Source organism: Emys orbicularis, chromosome 7 (genome assembly GCF_028017835.1).
Source record: "Emys orbicularis isolate rEmyOrb1 chromosome 7, rEmyOrb1.hap1, whole genome shotgun sequence".
Classification (NCBI taxonomy): Eukaryota; Metazoa; Chordata; order Testudines; family Emydidae; genus Emys; species Emys orbicularis.
Window position 1 is genome coordinate 76,337,788 of NC_088689.1, and position 24,450 is coordinate 76,362,237.

Sequence of the window (24,450 nt, forward strand, 5' to 3'; positions counted from 1 at the left end):
TGGCAGTGGCTCCTAGGTGGTGGGGGGTCCAGGGGGGGTTTCTGCCTGCCACTGCCCAGCCAATATGAGCTGCGGAGTTGGCGCTTGGGGCGGGGACAGCATGCGGAGACCCCCTCCCCAGGGACTGTAGGGATGTGCCAACTGCTTCCGCCTGCCCAGGCCCCTGAGCAATGGCCCCCTTTGTCCCCCCACCAGCACCCCACCCCATTGGCAGGCCTGATTTTACTTAACTACTGTTGACTCTTTTCTTGTGAACATAATTGAAAAAGTGAGTTCTTACAAGGGATACAAATAAAGGGAACGCTGCAACAACTATGAGGCGCCTCCTAGGGAGTTATCAAAGCTATGTGAATGGCAGCTTGATGGCAGGTGAAATTCAGTGTTGGTAAACTCAATGTAACCCAGATTGGAAGGAATAATACATACTGGAACTACTTATGCACATTGCTGGGTTCTCAGCACTGACCACTCAGGAAAAAGACCTGGGTGTCATTTGGACAACTTTAGGAAAGCTGCTGCTGAGTGTGCAGCAAGCAGCAGACAAGATAAGCAAAAACAAAAGTTAGGCTATGTAAGGAGTGGTATGGAAAAGGATACTAAAAATATTATGCCAAATACTCAGGGTTCAAAGCCAGAAGGGACCACCAAATCATCCTGTCTGTCAGGCCATCAACACCACCCACCACCCAACGCCTGCACACTAAACCCAACAACCCGAAGAAAGGACGTGTTAGATATGTACAAAATAATGAACGGTCTGGAGATGATAAGCTAGTCACTCCTGCTTACTCTGTTATAATGCTCGAACAAGAGGACTTTGAATAAAACTGAAAGGCAGTAAATTTACAACTGACAGAGACATTTTTTGCACAGCACATACCTATCCCTGGAACTCATAGCCACAAAATATCACCGAAGAATAGAGCTTAGCAGGATCCAAAAAAGGATTGAACATTTATATGAGTAATGAAAACATGCACAGTTACATAAGACTGGATTTAAAAAACACACAAACCTTCACTCTTCAGGCATAAGCCAACCTCTAATGGGATTAGGAAGAAACTTCCCATGTGCATATCATTCCATAATTGCCCATTTAGAGGTTCCTTGCACCTTTCTCTGAATCATCTCATTTTGGCCATTGTTAGAAATGGGATACTGGACTAGAAGGACCACCGGTCAGTTCTGGTATGGCCTTTCTTATTAGCATGGTGGCCTAGTGGACCAGAACTGGGTAGTATTCCGTGTCTTGTAAATTGTGTGGGAAAGCATGAGTAAAGTTTGAGACTGACATTTGGTGAAGGTTGAGGTTTGATGTGATATAAGAAATTAGGAAGGAAATGGAGCAGAGTAACATAAGGGCCTTGAAGATGAAGACAAGAAATTTGAACTTGATGCAGTAAACAAGGCTTTGCTCATCTCCCTGCAGGAGGAAACAGAGCAGATTAAGAGATACTAAGGGCTTGTCTACACTTAAAGCACTGTGCCGCTGTAGTGCTTCAACGTAGACGCTACTGACGCTGACGGGAGGGATTCTCTCGTGGGAATAAGTAGTCTACTTCCCCAAGAGGCAGTAACTAGGTCAGCAGAAGAATTCTTCCTTGAACCTAGTGCTGTCTACACAAGGATTTTACTCACGCCTGACCGACATAGTTAAATCAATCTAATTTTCTGGTGTAGACCAGGCCTAAGTGGAGAATTAGATTTAGAAGTTTCTTTCATTTTATGTTTACCTCCCAAAGTTTATTAAACCAGTTGTGAATATGTAATATTTCTATCATAATCATAAAGATGACATTTCTTTCTCTTTTCACCACCAGGGTATCTTCAATCAGTTCCAATGTAGCAGTGAGAAAGTACTGCCCTCTGATGCCCTACGCAGTGCTCTTGCAAAGACCTTTCAGGATGAGCAGCGCTTCCAGCTGGGCATCATGGATGATGCTGCTGAATGTTTTGTGAGTATGCTGTTTGTGTATCACAGTTATATGGGTGGCTGACTGGCTTTGCAGGGGTGTATAGAAAACACCACACTAAGTTATTTTGATTCTGGTAGCACTGGTCTACAATTTTTGAGAAGTCGTCTGCTTCAGAGATAAAATGTGCTATTTATTATGTATTTTGATGTGCTGAATTCAAATATGACAATTAAAACAACTGATTGGCTACTGTTTCTAAGTTATTTAAGTTTTTACATTTTATGTCTATGTATATTGTGTAGATAGTAGAGTTTTAATCATAAATTGTAAACCTAGGTCTTTTCATGTGTTTATGGTTGCTTTACATGATAATATTTCACCTGTCCTGTTTATGTAACACTTTAAAAATCAGCAAAAGGGTTATATAAATAAAATTTATTATGAAACAAAAGGCAAAAAACTATTCTGTACATAGTTTAGTCCTATTCAGTGTCTACTCAGCGCTTCTTGGCTTGTCTCTTGTATTCATTAAATGGAGCATCTCTTGTCACTGTCCAGCAATAGTCGGCAAGCATTGATGGGCTCCATTTGCCCTGATAGCGTTTCTCCATTGTTGCAATGTCCTGGTGAAATCGCTCGCCGTGCTCGTCGCTCACTGCTCCGCAGTTCGGTGGAAAAAAATCTAGATGAGAGTGCAAAAAATTTATCTTTAGTGACATGTTGCAACCAAGGCTTTTGTATGCCTTGAGGAGGTTTTCCACCAACAACCTGTAGTTGTCTGCCTTGTTGTTTCCGAGAAAATTTATTGCCACTAACTGGAAGGCTTTCCATGCCGTCTTTTCCTTGCCACGCAGTGCATGGTCAAACGCATCATCTCGAAGAAGTTCACGAATCTGAGGACCAACAAAGACACCTTCCTTTATCTTGGCTTCACTTAACCTTGGAAATTTTCCACGGAGGTATTTAAAAGCTGCTTGTGTTTTGTCAATGGCCTTGACAAAGTTCTTCATCAGACCCAGCTTGATGTGTAAGGGTGGTAACAAAATCTTCCTTGATTCAACAAGTGGTGGATGCTGAACACTTTTCCTCCCAGGCTCCAATGACTGTCGGAGTGGCCAATCTTTCTTGATATAGTGGGAATCTCTTGCACGACTATCCCATTTGCAGAGAAAACAGCAGTACTTTGTGTATCCAGTCTGCAGACCAAGCAAGAGAGCAACAACCTTCAAATCGCCACAAAGCTGCCACTGATGTTGGTCATAGTTTATGCACCTCAAAAGTTGTTTCATATTGTCATAGGTTTCCTTCATATGGACTGCATGACCAACTGGAATCGATGGCAAAACATTGCCATTATGCAGTAAAACAGCTTTAAGACTCGTCTTTGATGAATCAATGAACAGTCTCCACTCATCTGGATCGTGAACGATGTTGAGGGCTGCCATCACACCATCGATGTTGTTGCAGGCTACAAGATCACCTTCCATGAAGAAGAATGGGACAAGATCCTTTTGACGGTCACGGAACATGGAAACCCTAACATCACCTGCCAGGAGATTCCACTGCTGTAGTCTGGAGCCCAACAGCTCTGCCTTACTCTTGGGTAGTTCCAAATCCCTGACAAGGTCATTCAGTTCACCTTGTGTTATGAGGTGTGGTTCAGAGGAGGAGGATGGGAGAAAATGTGGGTCCGGTGATATTGATGGTTCAGGACCAGAAGTTTCATCCTCTTCCTCTTCCTCGTCTGACTCAAGTGAGAATGATTCTGGTGCATCAGGAACCGGCAGTCCTTCTCCGTGGGGTACTGGGCGTATAGCTGATGGAATGTTTGGATAATGCACAGTCCACTTTTTCTTCTTTGACACACCTTTCCCAACTGGAGGCACCATGCAGAAGTAACAATTGCTGGTATGATCTGTTGGCTCTCTCCAAATCATTGGCACTGCAAAAGGCATAGATTTCCTTTTCCTGTTCAACCACTGGCGAAGATTTGTTGCACAAGTGTTGCAGCATATGTGTGGGGCTCACCTCTTGTCCTGATCTCCAATTTTGCAGCCAAAATAAAGGTGATAGGCTTTCTTAACCATAGTGGTTATACTGTGCTTTTGTGATGCAAAAGTCACTTCACCACAAACATAGCAGAAGTTATCTGCACTGCTCACACAAGTACGAGGCATCTCTGCTCACTTTGGCTAAACAGAAATGTGTCCCTTTGCAAAATCAAACATTGACAAATAAGAGAGCACGACACTGTATGATTTCTAGAGCTGATATAGGGCAATTTGTTCAGCAGAGTGATGTAAGCTTTGTTATGATTGCATCATCCATGACTTCTAGGAATAACATGATGCAATTCATATCATGTATGACGCAATACCAGCTTCAGATTGCATCATTCATTGTTTTGCCTAAAAAGCAAGTACTGTCCAAACCCAGTCATAGTTTTATTCATAGATCCAGTCAAAGATGTATTTTAGTCATTTCTGGTTTAAATTGAGATCCCTTCCCTTTATAACTCACTTATCCTCCGCCATTCCCAAGTCAAGGGTCGTATATACTGACCCAATAGCATATCTTGAAAACTAGAGCCAATCAACAATTTTAAGCATCATTTTCGTTCTCAGTGACCCAGAATTAGTAAAGTTTGACTACATTTATTTCAGAAGCATTTTGGCTGTAGAGCAGTGTAGCCACGTGTGTATAGGGATTGTGTATTATAAAAGAGAGATGGTCCTGAGTCCCAAAGTTTGGAGTGTTCAGGTGTGTGTTTTTGTTGGGAACCATTGCTAATGAGTGAGAAATGGAAACACAGTCTCTCTTCATTTTTTGTAGCTGAAACTGTGCTCAGTTGCTGCTGACAGTTTCAGATGTTGTTTGGACAAGGCCTATGTAGAGAACTCCTTGGCTTGCAAAATTGTGACAAATTGGGATAGAATGCCCAGAGCTTCAAGAGAGTAACTTTCTTGACCAAAGGGGGCAATAGTTTCTGCCTGTGACAACACTTAGTTGTGTTGAGCTTCTTGCCAGACATCTGGGACAGGTATGTAAAGTTGGGATGCTCATGTAACTCTGAGATCAGACTGTCATATAGCAACTTTAAAATGTGTTTTTAATTAGCTGCTAATATGCAGCATCTGAGCTGTATGGGAGCACCTACCTTACAAGCCATCCCCTTTGAATGGTTCAACCGCAGCAAGAGATTCCCATCAGAATGCATTGTAGGCAGTTTGCAAACTTGGCCGTAGGGGGGCAGGGTGTGGGCGGGTTTGTATTTCCAACTCAGAAGGAATTTTAAAATAAAAAATTAAAAGAACATTACTGAGTTTGCAAAATATGGGAAAGTTATACCAGTGTAAACCAAGGTGTGAATTTAAACTAATATAGTTATACTGGAGTAACCATGTGTTGGACACTCTTTATTCCAATACAAGAGAGCCTTTTTTTTGTTTGTTTGCTTTATGTTGCTTCGGAAGATGTTTAAGCTAACCAAAAAAAAAAGCCATTTCTAGGGTTTGTCTACACTTAAAATGCTGCACTGAAGCAGATGCACCGCTGTAGTACTTCAGGAAAGATGCTACCTACACAGATGGGAGGGCTTCTCCTGTTGGCGTAGGTACTCCACCTCCTTGAGAGGTGGTAGCCTTCTCTTCGACATAGCGCTCTCTACACCGGGAGTTAGGTTGGTACAACTGCGTCACTCAGAATTTTGGATTTTCCACACCCCTGTGCAACGTAGTTATATGACATAACTTGCTGGTGTAGACTGAGCTTTAGGGCTGGTCTGTACTAAACATTAGACTAACCTTCCTACATCACTTAGGCCTTCGAAAAATTACAAGCCTTACATGATATAATTAGGTCGATCTAACCCCCGCTGTAGATGCAGCTAGGGCTTGGTCTACATTAGCAAATTAGGTTCTTCTTCGAGTGCTTGCTCATGTCCATTCCATTCTAGGTGTGTGCGCACCCACGTGCACAGTTGTCAAAGACTTTTGCCTTAGCGGTATCCGTAGGTTCGGCTGTGGCACCCTCTGGAGTGCCGTGCTCATGCCTCAGTATATCAGGAGTTGACGGTCCTACTCCCTCTCAGTTCCTTCTTACCACCCATGGTGGTTGGTTGGAGTGCCTCTCTTCCTTGCCTAACAAGTGGTCAGTAGTTTCCTTCTTCACTGTAGTTAGTAAGTTAGGGTCCAGTGAGGACTTTGCCCCAGACAGAGCATGCCCCAGTCTCCAGGTTTTAATCCATGCACTGACTATAATAGGCCTATGCCTGTTAGTGGCCCCCATGGCAGCTGTCTGAAGTGCTTGGGGGGATTGCATATAAAAGAAAAGTGTCCCATCTGTAAGAACTTTCGTCCCAGGACACAAAAAGAATTCAACATCCAGTTGAGGGCCCTCCTCATGGAGGCTGCTCTCCGCCCAGCCTTGGAGCTGTCTTGGCTGGACTCAACTCCCAGTACTTCAGCACCTTTTCCCTTTGCTGGTGCCCAAGAAGAAGTCAAAAAATCGGGACCAAGCAAGAAGGACCAAGGGGCATCGGGTAAAGGACCCTGTTACCCAGGCCCACCCAGGAGCTATGTGGGGATACATCCCCTAGGGGACCTCCTACTCCCCCTCCCCAAGGGATCCGCCACCGACTCCAGGGAGTAGTATGGGACCCAGACTCATGGTGGAGTCAACGCCTTCCCAGCCGTTCCTGGCGCCGAGAGCAAAGGACTCTCCCAGCGCAGCTGGCACCGCATGCTGTGATGGACCCGGCAAAGGCTCCCTACAATGGCAGCCATGAAAGCCTCTCCGAAGGCGAGTGAACGCCGCCAGTCTCCAGAGCCAAGGTAAAGCTCTTTGTGGCCACGCCCCTGATCTCCGCATCAGCTCAGGTCACCAGTTTGCTGCTTCAGATTACTGGCACTTCGCTCCCGGTCTCTTCCCTCTCAATGAGACTCGCCCAGAGGGAGGTGCCTGTCACCAAATGGATGGCACCGGTGATCCTTCTGGCGACTCTATCCACGACGTCAATCGCCATCGCCTAGACCATGGGAACATTCCCCAACACAGTGCCGATCCCCCTACTCCCGGCACCAATCTGCCTATTCAAGGTTCCGTTCACACACGGTGATGGTAAGCCATCAGACTCAGGTGTTGACAGCCCCGCTGTGGTCACCAGAGAAGGATTCCTCTGGCACGGAGAGGGAGTTCAGTCCCTCACCAAGACAGGACCATTGTGTCTGGGCTCCTGAGGCTGCGTCCACCTCCGCGATGCCATCCTGGCAGCAGGGCCAGTTGCCAGCGCAATGGCCCTAGTGGAGTGCCTGGGGCATGCCAATCATGCCAATGTCCCCCTCGCACCAATAGTCGGTCGCCGATTCAGACAAACATCAGATGGCACCGGGCTCGGTGCACGAAGCGCAATCGGATGCCAGGGTGGAAGGGCAGGTGCCCACCCCCAGTGGTCCAGCCGTCCTCATCCTCTCCAGATGAGGCTGTGGCAGAGCCCTCTCACGATAGCTCACCGGACGATTTTAAGGAGTACCAAGCCCTGCTCTGAAGGTTGACCACGAACTTAGGCCTAGAGGTGGAGGAGATGGCAGAGCAATCGGACACCTTGTTTAATGTGCTCTCCACATCAACCCCCGCTGATGTCACGGTTCCGGTGCATAAAGGGGTCCTAAAGATTACCAAAACCCACTAGCAAACCCTGTCCTCAATTCCACCCACCTCCAAAAGGGCTGAAAAGAAGTATTTCGTCCCAGCCAAGGGGGTTGAATACTTGTACATCCCCCGCCCCCAGGGTCGTTGGTCATTTGTGTGGCCTATAAGAAAGAGAAGCAAGGGCAATATAATTCCACCCCCAAGAATAAGGAGGCCAAGAGACTGGACCTTTTCGGAAGGAAAATTTATTCTTCTTTGAGTGCTTGCTCATGTTGATTCCATTCTAGGTGTGTGCACGCCCATGTGCACAGTTGTTGGAGACTTTTGCCTTAGTGGTATCCGTAGGGCCGGCTTTGGCGCCCTCTGGAGTGCCATGCTCATGCCATGGTATATCAGGCGCTGCTGGCTTATACGCCCCCTTCTCACTGCCCGTGATGGTTGGTTGGAGCGCCTGGTCTTGCTTAGCAAGAGCATTAGCGGTTCTTCACTGTTCAGCTCGTTCTCCTTTGTTATTTAGTCAGTGATTAGTTAGCTGTTAAGTATTTTAATGGTAGTTTAGTTGTTAGGCCTTGCCTACACTTGCAGCTGTACAGCGCTGTAAGGTAAACCTGTCTTCGTGCAGCTGAGTAGGGAAAAGCGCTGCAGTCTGTCCACATTGACAGCTGCCAGCGCAGTGGTGTGGCCACACTTGTAACATTTGCAGCTGTGTTGGGAGCGGTGCATTATGGGCAGCTATCCCAGCATTCATGTGGCTGCAACGTGCTTTTCAAAACGGGGGGGGGGGTGGATTGTGACAGGGAGTGTGGGGGGAGAGAGAGAGTGCTTTTTGGAGCATGTCATCTCTCTATTTTGCAAGTTCCGAACTCCCGGCCCCCTGCTCATTCATTGCAGCTTGCTTTGAGTGAGTGAATCTGTTTACTTTTCTCTGTGGTAGGAGCTTTGAAACCGGCACTTCCGCATTCCTGCAGCCGGTCACAACAATGGAGAGGATTGGCCACTTGACAAGGTGATTAGTGCAGTGCTGCAAGCCATTTACACTCACACCCGTGAGTCGTAGCCACTCCGCTGCAGCTGTTATTCCTCTCGGGGAGGTGGAGTACCTGCAGCGCTGTACCCAGGGAGATACAGCGCTGTAAGTGCTCTGCCAGTGTGGACGGGGAGTGAGTTACAGTGTTGGGGGAGGCTTTACAGCGCTGTAACTTGCAAGTGTAGCCAAGGCCTTAGACTCCTGGATGGGACTTTGTCCTGGAGCGGGGCATGCCCCACTCCCCAGGCGCTAAGCCATGTTCTGACTGTAGCTGGACGAGGCCCATCAGTGACCCTCATGAGAGTTGTCTGAAGTGCCTGGGGGAGTCCCATCGAAAAGACAGTGCCGGATCTGCAAAAGTTTTCATCCACAAACTCAAAAAAGCAGGACATTTGATTAAGGGCCCTACTCATGGAGGCTGCTCTGCGCCCGCATCGGAGCCCTTGCACTTGGACTTCACATCCGGTATTTCCGCTTTGGCACGCAGTGCACCGCCGGCACTGGGATCCGCCAGTCACCATTCCCCCTCGCCGATACCAAAGAAGCGGTCTAAGTTGTCTGGTCCGCAGGCATTGCACAAGGGAACTTAAGGCAAAGAACCTGAGCTAGGCCTTGTGCCCTTAACGAAGGCTCTTGGGGGTACCGCTGTGGTCGGACTCCCTAGCCCAGCCAGGGACCTGCCTCCGACTCCGGGGAGCGATAGGGAGTCACTCATCCCCCATCACCACGCAGTATAGCCATCCTGAAGTGCAGCACTCATTGCACAGCACTCCAAACAGGAAGGCTGAGTATGATAACAGGACATACGCAAACCTGTGATTGTACCGTTCTGCACCCCATCCCCTTGCCCTTTGTGTTTCCCAAGCAGTTGTGTTTCTTTTCAATAAATGCATTTTATTTTCATTAAATGGATTTTTTTTGCTTTGAAAACATTCTTTATTATTGCATAACGTAAAAGATACCTTAGCCCAGGAAAGCAACAGGCACTGCAAGTCAGTGTATCATATGTAGTAAACACAGATTCCTACTAACATTGGAACCACTGCACTTCACTCCTGTGCAGGGCAACAAACATTACTGGTGGCTTTTAGCCTCAAATTGCTCCCTCAATCCCTAATCCTTGCAGCCCCGCACTGGGTCCCTCTAATAGCCCTGCTCTCTGGCTGTTCAAATTCAGCCTCCAGGTGTTGAACCTCCGAGTTCCATGCCTGAGTGAATCTTTCACCCTTCCCTTCACAAATGTTATGGAGGGTACAGCACGCAGATATAACCGCGGGGATGCTGTTATCGGCCAGGTCCAGCTTCCCATACAGAGAGCGCCAGCGGTCCTTTAAATGGCCAAAAGTACACTCCACGGTCATTCTGCACTGGCTCAGCCTGTTGTTGAACCGCTCCTTGCTGCTGTCGAGGCTCCCTGTGTAGGGTTTCATGAGTCATGGCATTAAAGGGTAAGCGGGGTCTCCAAGGATCACAATGGGCATTTCGACTTCCCCTACCATGATCTTCTGGTCTGGGAAAAAAGTCCCGGCTTGCAGCTTCCTGAACAGGCCAGTGTTCCGAAAGATGCATGTGTCATGCACCTTTCCAGGCCAGCCTGCGTTAATGTCAATGAAATGCCCATGGTGATCCACAAGCACCTGAAGAACCATAGAGAAATAGCCCTTCCGATTAACGTACTCGGAGGCTAGGTGCGCTGGTGCCAGAATTGGAATATGCGTCCCATCTTTTTCCCCTCCGCAGTTAGGGAAACCCATTTGTTCAAAGCCAGCCACAATGTCATGCACGTTACCCAGAGTCACAGTTCTTCTGAGCAGGATGTGATTAATGGCCCTGTAAACTTGCATCAACACGATTCCAACGGTCGACTTTCCCACTCCAAACTGGTTAGCGATCTATCGGTAGCTTCTGGAGTTGCCAGCTTCCAGGTTGCAATAGCCACCTGCTTCTCCACCATCAGGGCAGCTCTCAATCTCGTGTCCTTGCGCCGCAGGGTGGGGGCGAGCCCCTCATACAGTCCCATGAAAGTGGCTTTTCTCATGAGAAAGTTCTGCAGCCACTGCTCGTCATCCCAGACTTGCATGACGATGTGATTCCACCACTCAGTACTTGTTTCCCGAGCCCAAAAGCGCCGTTCCACAGTGGTGAGCATGTTCATGAATGCCACAAGCGATCTCGTGTCATATGCGTTACTAGAGTCTATATCGTCGGAGTCGTCGCTGTCACTTTGGATCTTAAGCCAAACGTGATGTGCTGGCGAGACTCGTCAGCATATTTCTCAGCAGTTCGGGCTCCATTCCCGCAGATTGAAAGGGAAGATAGAGCGCGCAGTACAAAAAACATTGAAAGATGGCGCCATTTGTGGACGGAATCAGAGGGATTGCTGGGATGCAAAGCAATGCATCATGGGGTGTTGGGACAGGACCCAGAATGCCCCCCCACCTTCCCACAAGCCACAGCACCAGAATGGGAAGAGGTGCTCTGTGGGATAGCTGCCCACAATGCACCGCTCCCAATGCTGCTGCAAGTGCTGCAAATGTGGACACGCCAGTGCGCTTGCAGCTGTCAGTGTGGACAGACTGCAGCACTTTCCCTCCTGCGCTCTACGAAGGCTGGTTTAACTCAAAGTGCTCTACATTTACAAGTGTAGCCATGCCCGTAGACATACCCTTAAGCTGCAATAAGGGTGTCCGCATTGATGCTGATGTCAGTTTAACTATACTGGTGTAATTATAGTAGTATAACTGATAAATCTTTCCTGTGTGGACAAGCCCTAGGGCAGACATCACTCCATTGCTTTGCACTCAGTTAACCTTTTCAAGGTTTTCTTTGCAACCGTAAGGACTAGAGACTTAGGCTATGTCTACACTGCACACCTTACAACGGCGTGGCTGTTCCACTACAGCCGTGGCATTGTTAGGTTTTTATCTCCAGGAGAGAGCTCTCCTGATGAGAAACTAAAACCACCGCCAATGAGCGGTGGGAGAGCGTTTCCCGTTGACGAAGTGGTGTCCACACCGGCGCTTTGTGTTCAGTACTCTTGCGTCTTGCAGAATTTCACCTGCCTCTCCATTAGTTGTCTAGCTCTTCGTTCATGTTATAAAGTTCTGCTTCATACAGAGTTTTGGGTGCACAGTGTAAAATCCATTGATTATACAATAATTAATAAGGGTTACTCCAGGATCATGAGCCTGCAGTTAGGTTGTTGTTTTCCAGACAGTGTCAGCCCACTGTTTAAACACCACAGAGCTGCTGTGCCCATTGCACTTAAGCCAAACCCACTGACATTTGAGAATTTGTCAGAACAAATAATGATAGAACCTGCAGATAGGCTAGTAAATAAATAAAAAGGTTAATTGGTGTAGCATTCCAGATAACGTACACGGTAGCTATTTTGTTTAATATCGATGAAATGCCAATCTCTTTAGTTCCTAAATGAATTTAGAATGTTAGCAAGAGCACTCCATCCTATTGTAAAATGTCACTTTTAACACAGCATTATTTATTTTAGTATTTCTGAGGTACTGTAGTGAATTATGTGTAATTCATTTTCGTTTGGCTACATTACAAATGATCAACTTTTCACTTTTTTCCTCCTTTCGGGATAGGAGAATCTCTTGATGCGGATTCATTTCCACATTGCGGATGAGTCAAAAGAGGACATCTGCACTGCTCAGCACTGCATTTCTCACCAGAAGTTTGCAATGACCTTGTTTGAACAGGTGAGATAGTGGTATCTTTTTACACAAAGCACCCACTCCCCATTTAGGTTTTGTTCCTGAGAAATCTGGCATCATGTCTGAAGAAATGTCAGATAGGAACAGCTAGAATTGCCACCCATCCGGTTTTTACCTGGACAGTCTAGTTTTTGGCTTCTGTGTCCAGGTGCCATTTAGGGTTGCCAGGTGTCTGGTTTTTGGGGACCTGGCAACCCTAATTTATCCCGGGGTGGGGAGAACACGCTGGGTCATTAACCCGTGCCAGTCCCTGCTCAGCTGGGGCTGCCTCCTACCTGCAGCCAGGCTCCTTGACGGGATCCAGCGAGTGACATGGGGAGGGGGGAGAGGAGACAGTGACAAGGGTGGAGCCTGGCGGGGGGAAGAGGTGCACGGGGGCAGGCCCTCGGGGTTTTGTTTACCAGCAGTTAGAAAGGTGGCAACCCTAGGCACAGCAATACGTGACATGGACTCATCAGTTTAGCCTTCTCATGGTATTAATTTCCCTTCCTGTTTTAGTGTGTCTGTACTAGCTGTGGTGCCACTTCTGACCCTCTGCCTTTTATTCAGATGGTACATTACATCTCCACCACTTCACTCTGGTGAGTCTGGGGTTTTATATGAAAAAAGAGTTTACCTTGTTTACAGTAGCACCTTGGTCATGGTATTTTTCTCCACTGTCACATAATTCAACGTACAGAACATTGCTCATTATTAGTGGAGGCGTAGGAGAGCTGTGGTCTGGAACATAAGGCTTCTGTGAGACAGAAGATTAGGATGGAGGGTAGATGTAGATCAAGAATTTAGGTTCATTGACAGAGCTGTAGAGATAGAGGACTGTTTATGGCAGGGAGTTACGTAGAACAGAGAAACAGGTACTTGAAGAGCTGTGTTAAGGAACAAGACTGGAAAGGAGTAGTGCTACAGTTCAGGGCTGAAGAACATTGACAGCTGTGGTGCCCAGAACTGAAACAGAAAAGAGTAATGCAGGCCACGATTGAATTGCACTGGTAGAACTGTGTGGTGGGCTGAACTGAAATATCAAAGGGTAGTTCAGGTTCACTTTCATGAGCATTAAACCAATTTTTTTAAATTAGCATTTCTGTGGTTCATATGCATGAAATCCTTCCTGTCAGATTCTTTCAACACTGTTTCTGCTGCAAAGCTACTTTATCTTGGTTCCTAACAGTATTTCAATCTCATTATAGGGCTTTCCGTTTAAACAGAGATTTACCTGTAAAATCCTAGTACCACATTTAGACTAGGATGTATCAGTAAATATTTAAGTGGAAAACCGAGAGTTATTGTTTTTAACTTTTAGCTTCACACAGCAGCTTCATGCTGTTTCTGCACATGAAGTTAGCTAAGAGCTGTCCGTGTTGAACAGTGGAAGCCTGGCTGTCAGGAGCACATAAAGCAATCAATAATTTTTTTTAAATCCCCCAAACGAGTTTTCTGGCTAATTACCGTACATACTCATTCATTAGCCCATTCATTTATAAGCCGACCCCCAAGATGGTTAGGTAAAAATAGCAAAAACTGTATGACCCTTTCATAAGCCGACCCTATATTTCAGGGGTGGCAAACTTTGGCTCCTGGCCCGTTAGGGTAAGCCGCTGGCATGCCTGGACGTTTTGTTTACCTGGCGCGTTCACAGGCATGGAGCCCCTCAGCTCCCAGTGTCCACAGTTTGCCGTTCCCAGCCAATGGGAGCTGCGGGAAGTGGTGCGCCACTTCCCACAGCTCCCATTGGCTGGGAACGGCGAACCGCGGCCACAGGGAGCCGAGGGGCTCCATGCCTCCAGACGCTCCAGGTAATCAAAACGACAATGTATTAGATATTCAATTCAATGATTCCATAGAGTTTAAAATCATAAAATTTTGGTGTAGACCCATTTATAAGCCGACCCCCGCTCTTTGATGCGTCACGTTTTTACCAAAAATATTCGGCTTATGAACGAGTATATACGGTAGTTATTTGATGAACAAATACACTCAAAGCAATATCAGCCATAAGGAAGCCCTAAAAAGGGGAAATATCCACTTGTTAAGCCCATAGAAGGTGCACTGAATTATTAAACACTGGTTTACTTGTTCTTCTTAGCCCTCTAGATGAAAACCACTTCACAGATAACCTGCTTAAATAAGTAGACAACATAAGTTATCAGCATCATTCCTACTTTGGCACGTTCTCTTGGAACTATAAGAAAACACTTTAGACTTAATTCAATCAGATGTCTTATCCTGAGAGCAAGGAAATAAATTATGTACACATTATTCTGTATAATAAATAGAGCTAAAAATCTAGAGGCTCTTAAGTGTTCCTATTATCCTCTCTTGGTAAATCAGTTATGGTTTAGTGTCATTATGATATAACATACAGACTACAATAAAAAGGAAACTAAAGGAATGAATGAATGAATGAATGAATAAAAATAATAGCTAAAAATATTTGCTCCAAATAAATAAAGAAAAAAATGCACGAAGTCTTGGCTTCAGCCATCTAACAATTCTGTTGAATACACATTTAGGAAAATAGCACATTTTCTTTTCTCCAAATGCTGGTGACACAAACGATTACCCACAAGAAACTGACCAGAGATGATAAAAGGCTGAGGTTACCATCTATTTTCGAAATCTTGATTGAGATGGAAATAAATTAACTGCCCACCTGCTGCCCAGGATAAAAGCCGTGCAGTGGAGGTGTGAAAAGGGATTTGGATACTGTCTTGAAAATCAGAAATAGCTTCTGTCATGCAAATCAGTGGGGGGAAATTATGATTGATAGTATATCAAAAAGGTTGTGAGCATATGCTGTATTCCGCCTTGTGGCTGCTACCATTTAGGTGAACTTTCTGGCTGACATTGTTTATCTGAATGGTTTTATTAACTTAAAATATTAATATTTAATGTTTGTCATAAGAATTTCAAATGAGATTAAAATTTTTATTTGGGACTGTAGCGTTTCAAGGAGCACGATGAACATAAAAATCATGCTGTGTTTATGTACGTTCTTTATGTACGTTGCTTATACTAAAACTGTTAACTTTAAAATATAATTTACTTTTTTCCACTAATGCTGTTTGTTTCCTTTTTGCATCTTTCAACTTGGACAGTACAATTAAATGTCTGCTTCACTGTTGCTTATAATTTCATCTATACGATTTCACCTATATACGGTCTTGTGCATCAGCATAGTGCTGCTGTGGTTGGGTTGCAAATTCTGTAGGGAACCACTTATTTGCTGTAAAAATGTGTTTTAATTGGAAGTTAAATATTCCTTGAAACATTTCTGTTAGATTTTGTCTTAAAATCTCAAATTTGAGACCAAACTTGAATTGTCTGTCATCTCTCTTTAACTTCCCATTTTCTTTCTGCAACATAGTCACACAAAAAGCACGAATCCACTACTGAAACGTGGCGGTTTTACACATTAAAATATTTTCAAAATAAATAAAAATTAATTGCAAAAATAAGCAATTACAATATGATAGCTGTTTTTACTTTCTCAGCTTTCTAATTGTGGCATAAATGCTAAATGAAAATGTGTATTTATTCAACTTTTTAAATAAACTTTTCTCCTCCATGCTGTCCTCGAACTGAAGCAATCAAGCAATTTGCATGCTGGAGAGACGAGAGAAACCCACTCCGGATATGTTTGGAGAGTTACTACAGAACGCCAGCACCATGGGAGACCTGCGAAACTGTCCGGTGAGTATGCTTAGCTTGACTTTTTAACATAAGCAAAAGACAGAAGAGGGCTAGTAGTGTCTACTGTTGTGTCTCTGACTACAAAGAGTTTTAAAGATTTAGCTCATCACAATGCTAGAGGCGTCAGAGATGGATGGACCAATTTTCTTTGTGGGTAAGACTTCCAGTAGGTTTTATGACCCTTTGGGTAGGGGGAAAAGAAAAGCTGTTATCTGGGCCCACTCTTTGACAGCTGGAATTGCTGGGACATAAGTTATGGATCGAGGTCAGAGAAGAAAGCAGACATTGTGAGGAGCAGGAGTTAGAAAATCTCATCCAAAGAAACAGAAATGATAGTCAATCATGGAAGCCGTTTTCCATTACTGGAGGGCTATTTTATGTTGGAGCACTCTTAGCATATAGCCATCTGACATCTGCTGGGAGACAATACAGCAGTGCACAGACAATCCAGGAAGTTTTTGGAGAGTGTTGGGGACAAATTCCTGGTGCAACTACTGGAGGAACCAACCAGGGGCCATTCTCCTTTTGACCTGCTGCTTATAAACAAAGAAGAATTCTTAGGGGAGGTAGAAGTGGGTGGCAACCTGGGCAGCAGTGACCATGAGATGGTTGAGTTCAGGATCCTGACAAAAGGAAGAAAGGAGAGTAGCAAAATACGGACCCTGGACTTCAGAAAAGCAGACTTTGACTCCCTTAGGGAACTGATGGGCAGGATCCCCTGGAAGGTTAATATGAGGGGGAAAGGAGTCCAGGAAAGCTGGCTGTATTTTAAAGAAGCCTTATTGAGGGCGCAGGAACAAACCATCCCGATGTGCAGAAAGAATAGCAAATGTGGCAGGCGACCAGCTTGGCTTAACAGTGAAATCTTCAGTGATCTTAAACACAAAAAGGAAGCTTACAAGAAGTGGAAACTTGGTCAGATGACAAGGGAGGAGTATAAAAATATTGCTCGAGCATGCAGAGGTGTAATCAGGAAGGCGAAAACACAACTGGAGTTGCAGCTAGCAAGGGATGTGAAGGGTAACAAGAAGGGTTTCTACAGGTATGTTAGCAACAAAAAAAAATTCAGAGAAAATGTGGGACCCTTAATGAATGGGGGAGGCAACCTAGAGACAGATGATGTGGAAAAAGCTGAAGTACTCAATGCTTTTTTTGCCTCGGTCTTCACAGACAAGGTCAGCTCCCAGACTGCTGCACTGGGCAGCACAGTATGGGGAGGAGGTTAGCAACCCTAAGTGGTGAAAGAACAGGTTAAGGACTATTTAGAAAAGCTGGACATGCACAAGTCCATGGGTCCAGATCTAATGCATGCAAGGGTGCTGAGGGAATTGGCTGATGTGATTGCAGAGCCATGGGCCATTACCTTTGAAAACTTATGGTGATCGGGGGAGATCCCGGACGATTGGAAAAAGGCAAATATAGTGCCCATCTTTAAAAAGGGGAAGAAGGAGAATCCGGGGAACTACAGACCGGTCAGCCTCACCTCAGTCCCTGGAAAAATCATGGAGCAGGTCCTCAAGGAAACCATTTTGAAGCACTTGGAGGAGAGGAAGGTGATCAGGAACAGTCAACATGGATTCACTAAGGGCAAGTCATGCCTGACCAACGTGATTGCCTTCTATGATGAGATAACTGGCTCTGTGGATATGGGGAAAGCAGTGGATGTGATATATCTTGACTTTAGCAAAGCTTTTGATATGGTCTCCCACAGTATTCTTGCCAGCAAGTTAAAAAAGTATGGATTGGATGAATGGACTATAAGGTGGATAGAAAGCTGGCTAGATTGTCGGGCTCAACGGGTAGTGATCAATGGCTCCATGTCTAGTTGGCAGCCGGGTATTAAGCGGAGTGCCCCAGGGGTCGATTCTGGGGCCGGTTTTGTTCAACATCTTTATTAATTATCTGGATGATGGGATAGATTGCACCCTCAGCAAGTTCGCAGATGACACTAAGTTGGGGGGAGAGATAGATACACTGGAGGGTAGGGATAGGGTCCAGAGTGACCTAGAAATATTGGAGGATTGGGGCAAAAGAAATCTGATGAGGTTCAACAAGGACAAGTGCAGAGTTCTGCACTTAGGACGGAAGAATCCCATACACCGCTACAGGCTGGAGACCGACTGGCTAAGCAGCACTTCTGCAGGAAATGACCTGGGGATTCCAGTGGATGAGAAGCTGGATATGTGTCGTCAGTGTGCCCTTGTTGCCAAGAAGGCTAACGGCATATTGGGCTGCATTAGTAGTAGCGTTGCCAGCAGATTGAAGGAAGTGATTATTCCCCTCTATTCGGCACTGGTGAGGCCCCATCTGGAGTATTGCATCCAGTTTTGGGTCCCCCACTACAGAAAGGATGTGGACAAATTGGAGAGAGTCCAGCGGAGAGAAACGAAAATGATTAGGGGGCTGGGGCACATGACTTATGAGGAGAGGCTGAGGGAACTGGCCTTCTTTAGTCTGCAGAAGAGAAGAGTGAGGGGGGATTTGATAGCAGCCTTCAACTACCTGAAGGGGGGTTCCAAAGAGGCTGGAGCTCGGTTGTTCTCAGTGGTGGCAGATGACAGAAAAAGGAGCAATGATCTCAAGTTGCAATATGGGAGGTCTAGGTTGGATATTAGGAAACCCTATTTAACTAGGAGGGTGGTGAAGCACTGGAATGGGTTACCTAGGGAAGTGGTGGAATCTCCATCCTTAGAGGTTTTTAAGGCCCTGCTTGACAAAGCCCTGGCTGGGATGATTTAGTTGGTGTTGGTCCTGCTTTGAGCAGGGGGTTGGACTAGATGACCTCCTGAGGTCCCTTCCAACCCTAATCATCTATGATCTTAGGCTTAGGACAGCATTTCCACTATTAACACAATTCTCATGGTGATGCTTTTGGTGAAGCTTACAGCATAATACCAGTATGCTTCATGAGCAACAGCAGCATGGGAAGAGATAGGAGTTTACTTCCAGTAGAATTCTTTTGACATTGCTGTGTTATAACACAGATAGTATAGCTTCCATGTCAGCCATTCTATTCTGTTCATGTCCCTAGGTGCATAGGTAAGATTTCATTTCAACTGGGCTCACATGTTTCAGTATAAGGAATGGAACTGTGCTTTTCTTTTGGGCCATGTCATTAAAGGGCTTTTGGAGTGGAGAAGGAGTAAAAGCATAATTAGGAGTTTTGAGGAAAACTGGTATTTAACCTTGTAAAAGCAGTTCTTTGCACATGTCCAGCTAGCCTTCGTGTACTGTGCTACCACAAGCCATACAAAAATACAGTTGGATTCTTTTAAGTTCAACATATGGCAGTGAATGAAATTTTAGGGTATCTATTTATTTAGTTCTATAAATGTACACTGTGTTTTGCAGCACAAATGGAGTGAGATTTCTTACCCATAAGAGCTTACAGTCTAAGGCCATGATCCTGCAAAGACTTTTGCATGTGCTTAACTTGAAACACATACAGGGTCAGGACTGAATTAGTAGCTAGGAGAAGGATGGGCAAACTACTTGATGCATTTTGGTGACTGTAAGCCACTGTTGTAAATTATTGCTGCTGTTAAAAATATAGCTTTGTGTAGTCTTGGAATACGAGTCTTGTCAGATCCTCAGTGGAGTTTAGTGGTGAACCTTTGTGAGGAGAAGGAGAAGAAACTGGCATTGATTGTAGCAGGAATTGTAACAACCGCATTAACCAAGGCTGTGTCAGCATTTCCATTCTAACCCTCTGCTTTTGAGTTGCTTATAACCAGGCCCGGCTCCAGGCACCAGCTCAGCAAGCAGGTGCCTGGGGTGGCCAATGGAAAGGGGCGGCACGTCCAGCTCTTTGGTGGCAATTCGGCGACGGATCCCTCAGTCCCTCTAGGAGGGAAGGACCTGCCGCAGAATTGCCACCAAAGAATGAAGCAGTGGCAGTAGAGGTGCTGCTGAAGTGCCGCGGATCGCGTCCTTTTGTTTTGTTTTTTTTCCGCCGCTTGGGGTGGCAAAAACGCTGGAGCCAGCCATGCTTATAACTTTCTGAAACTTTCACCTTTCTCACTGAAATTTTCCATGCTTAGTCTCTGCCAACGGTGAATGTCTCATTTTTGGAAAGTTGGAGTAAAAATGCTTCGGCTCTTTGAGAATGAAAGTAGATAAATATGTAAAAATTACAATTTAGTAAGAATATAGCCTTTGTGGAAGACAAGAGCCCTTTGATTGATCTGATGTGAATTCTTTGGTTTGACTAAATTGTTTGCTAATTGCTGCTCCTTCCTCTATTGTTATCCTCACCTTACTTTTTGGCTTTATTTAACGATCTGGGGAGCCATCCTGAGGTGGCTTAGTTAAAAGTAGCACCTCCTGTAATGCAAGAGAGGAATCACTGTATCAGGACTCAACATTCCTTCCTCTCTGTCAGAAAGTTATGAATTTAGCTGAGCTCCTTCAGTATAGCTCAGTAGCACTTCAAACAGATGGGAGAAGAGAGGAAGAGAATTGCAGGTAAGGTAATTCAGTTGCCCTGAGGGAAGGCCACACAAATTCCTGTAGTTAACTTCAGCCACCTGAATGACATTTGGAAAATAGAATATCTGAATATATGTGTCCTTCTCTCTCCCTAAGATGTAAATATCCCAGATTTCAGTGTTTGGAAAAAGGCTTTCCCCCCACCCCACCCCCACTACCTTGCTTTTGGCTGACTTATTACTAACCCCCAAAAAGATGACTTGGAAAACTCAAGCTATGCTCTCTTGAGTTGGTTGGACTGAAAGATACTATAGTGAAGCTTGCAAAGAGAATCCTGATGAATTAATCTTATAAAGCAAGCCACCTTTGTAAATTGCTGTTGAGAGGAAGAGGTCCTGTAAGATCTTTCATTCCCTGGATAAAGTGTCAGGCGTGATTAGATCCAGTGGTGAAACAGGCCTCTTGGCAATGAGAAGCCTTTTATGAATAGGGTTTTTTGTCCTGAGAATCTCTGCAAAGCAGCCTAAAGTGACTTGACATTGAGGGTGATGAGGGTGATATAGTGACTCTGGCAAGGCTAAATAGAAAGCTTTTTAATTTTGTATTGCTTGTTGGAATTGCAGTCGTCATCTCTTATTTTGAATGGGAAACTTTTTTCCAGTATGTTGAAAATGCTCCTGATCACAACCCTTTTTGTGTGTGTGTGTGTGTGTGTGTGTGTGTGTGTGTGTGTGTGTGTACTTGCACAAAAAAATATTTTACTATTTATTTATTTAGGAAGTATTAATAGGTTTACAAATCCTCGCCACATAAGTATCAGAAACAAAATGGTAATGATTACAACAGTGAGCTTATGTTTAAAGAGAACATTATACAGGAAAATAGTCATCAAATCTCTATTTAACAGGGTGTTACCATATTACAGAGTGAGCATCGATTTTATTAGATTGAGTGAAATCTCTGATTACACATACTCAACACACCAGGTATCTCTATCAAATGTTAATATTTAAAAAAATTGGGGACAGGTGTGCTGTTTTATTTTGCAGGTGAATATACTTGTCTGAGTACTGAATAAAAGGTAACCAAATATCTAAGAATCTATTTGTCCTGTCTGTTTTGCTGGGTACATAACTGATGCACTAATTTTTCCGTAACAACCTCCCATATTTTTTGAACCATTCCTCTATGGTTGGACTATTTTTCTTTTTATATAGAGAAGCTGTCAGTAGCCGAGCAGCTACTAGCAGATGAGAGATTAATTCTCTATTTTCTTTTGTATGCCCATTGCTTCTTAGAAGCCCAAGAAGGATTACCAAAGGGCCATTTGGTAATAAATATCCAACACTTTGTGATATTTGGTTACAGATTGCATCCAAGTACTACCTAATGACTGGACATAGCCACAATATGTGCATTAAATCTCCTCTTTCACAGTTTCTCCAATATTTGTCCCTATTCGATCTCTCTCTATTTTTTAAATTGTCTGGTGTGAGGAATTATTGAAACAAAATCTTAAATAAATTTTCTCGTTGAGTGATTGTGCATGTCCATTCTACTGCAGGTATCTGTGCGCTCCAGTGCACAATTGGAAAGCTTTTACCCTTAGGAGTACCCATCAGGGCTGCTTCAGCGCCCTCTGCTGTCTTGCATACATCGTGCAGGCATAAATGGGTGAGCTGCCCTATACTCCCCAGTTCCTTCCTACCACCTGTATTGGCTGTTGGATCTCCCTATCCTTGCTACTTCAAGTCTTTTTCAATAACTGTATATAATACCATGTATAGTTAGTATAGTTAGTTTGTAAATATTAAAAAGTTGGTTTTGTTTTTTTGTTTTGGTGGATTCCAGCACCCAGTTTGGGTACCAGCCTCAATACCAGAGGTATGCTGTGCTTTCCAGGTTGCAAGTTATGCCACTCTTGCAGCAAGGCTATGCCAAATAGTGATCCTCACCCTAGCTGCCTTAAGTGCTTGGGGGAGGCTCACGTGAGCAATAAGTATGGCGTTTGTAAGGGCTTTAAGCCCTGTTTGAAAAAAAATGGGGCAGCCAGATTGAAATATCTGCTCATGGAATTGGCACTATGGCCTCCATCTGAGCCCTCTTCATTGATCCTTGGTACTGAACACCTCAGCGTCTGTCAACGCACCTCCAGCTCTTCTAGTATTGAGAAGCAGATCGTCGTGTCTTGTACTGAAGAAGAGGCATCAGAAACTGGACTCAGTACTGGGGTCGTTGAGAGAATCAAAGAGGATGAACTCTGCTAAGGAGTCGAGAGGGCGTTCAAAGAGGAAGCACTCCCCCATGCACATCTCTAAACAGGAGAGTTTGTTGACTCCAGAGCCCAGTGGGACCTGTAAAGTCTGACTCCCAACGCTCCTTCATTGGCATCACCTCATGTCTTGGTACCTCATATTATCTTCCTGGTGCTGTTTACTCCTGAGGCCTTTGAAGCTGTGAGAGAGCTGTTGGAATCTCTTGGTGCCGATGTCACCAGTTGTTCAAGAGGCTTGCCCAGCACCAGTGCCCAGGGTACTGCCTCCTGTGCCTTCATCTCCGCACCGACCAGCTCCACTGGATGCAGCCATCAGGGCACCAGTGAGGCCAGCTCTGTCAAGAGGAAAGCCACAGAAGATATCCCTGGTTCCATTAGAGTCTGAACTGCCTTCCCTGATACCAACTGGTATGGCACTGCCTTGGTCTCAAGGAGAAGCTTCTCATCATCAGGCTTTGAAGTAGGTTCCTATGTGTCCCAATATAGCTGGTCCCTTCAGGAGGGATATGCCACCTGCCTGCCCTGGTTTCTGTCCCAGTTCCAGCAGGGCGCTTTCAGGAGGGACCCTTGGTCTAAGCATAGCTGGGGTCCGGGGCCATACAGTGGCCCTTCTGGAACCTGTGGGGTCCCTCCCCAGTCAATAACATTTCCGCAGCCATGTCAGCTGGCTCCATCTTCTGAGCGTTGGAAGCATCATTGCCACAAACGTAGCATTCGTACTGAGCCCGGCACTGAGCAGAGTCAGGATCCCTCTTGCAAGCAGCTACAAGAGGACCAGAAGCTGGATCAGCCCGATACCGTTAGCATCCGCTCCCTCATCTGCTGATGACACAGTTATGTCGGAGCCTATTTCTCCATCTCTGGAGGGGGGAGGGATAGCTCAGTGGTTTGAGCATTGGCCTGCTAAACCCAGGGTTGTGAGTTCAATCCTTGAGGGGGCTGCTTAGGGATCTGGGGCAAAATCAGTACTTGGTCCTGCTAGTGAAGGCAGGGGGCTGGACTCGATGACCTTTTGCGGTCCCTTCCAGTTCTATGAGATAGGTATATCTCCATATATTTTTTTAAATTATTTTAAGACCCATCAGGAGCTGTTGAGGGGACTGACTATGGCAATTGATATCCACCCAGAGGAGGTCCAGGAAAAATCCCTCTAGCTGGTGGACATTCTAACATCTGAGTCTTCAGCTAGACTAGTGCTGCCAATGAATGAGGTTATCTTAGAGCCTATCAGGATCCTCTGACAGACCCCAGGTTCTCTGCCTCCAATGGCTAAAAGAGTGGAGAGAAGCTACTAAGTCCCCCCCTGAGAGTTCAAGCACTTGTATAACCATCTTCTTTCAGGCTCCTTTGTATTTGCAGTGGGCCAATGAAAAGGAATGACAGGGACACCAGGACTCAACCCCAAAGAATAAAGAGGACAAGAAGCTGGACTTACTTGGAAGGAACATTTATTCCCCAGATCTATTACAGCTTTGCATTGTGAACCAGCAAGCTTTGCTAGGACGCTGTGATTTCACTCTGTGGGATACAGTTCTGAAATTTAAAGACAGGCTTCCAGATAAGGCAAAACAAGCATTACTCACTTTGATGGAGGAGGGCAAGTTGTTCTCCGTAACAGCTCTACAGGCAGGGCTTGATGCAGCAGATTCTGCATCTCACAGCATGGCCTCTGTCATCACGATGAGGTGCTGATCCTGGTTTCACTCTTCTGGCCTCCCTCCAGACATGTGA

General features: G+C 45.3%; 1 protein-coding gene across 1 annotated transcript in view; it reads left to right on the forward strand.

Annotated features, from left to right (window-relative positions):
• USP54 (ubiquitin specific peptidase 54) overlaps positions 1 to 24,450 on the forward strand; it is a 125,323-nt gene that overhangs the window by 26,143 nt on the left and 74,730 nt on the right. Inside the window, exons 3-6 of the mRNA XM_065407975.1 lie at positions 1,821 to 1,955; positions 12,198 to 12,311; positions 12,825 to 12,907; positions 15,911 to 16,016. Coding sequence (XP_065264047.1) covers positions 1,821 to 1,955; positions 12,198 to 12,311; positions 12,825 to 12,907; positions 15,911 to 16,016 — 438 coding nt within the window. The remainder of the gene's footprint in view (positions 1 to 1,820; positions 1,956 to 12,197; positions 12,312 to 12,824; positions 12,908 to 15,910; positions 16,017 to 24,450) is intronic.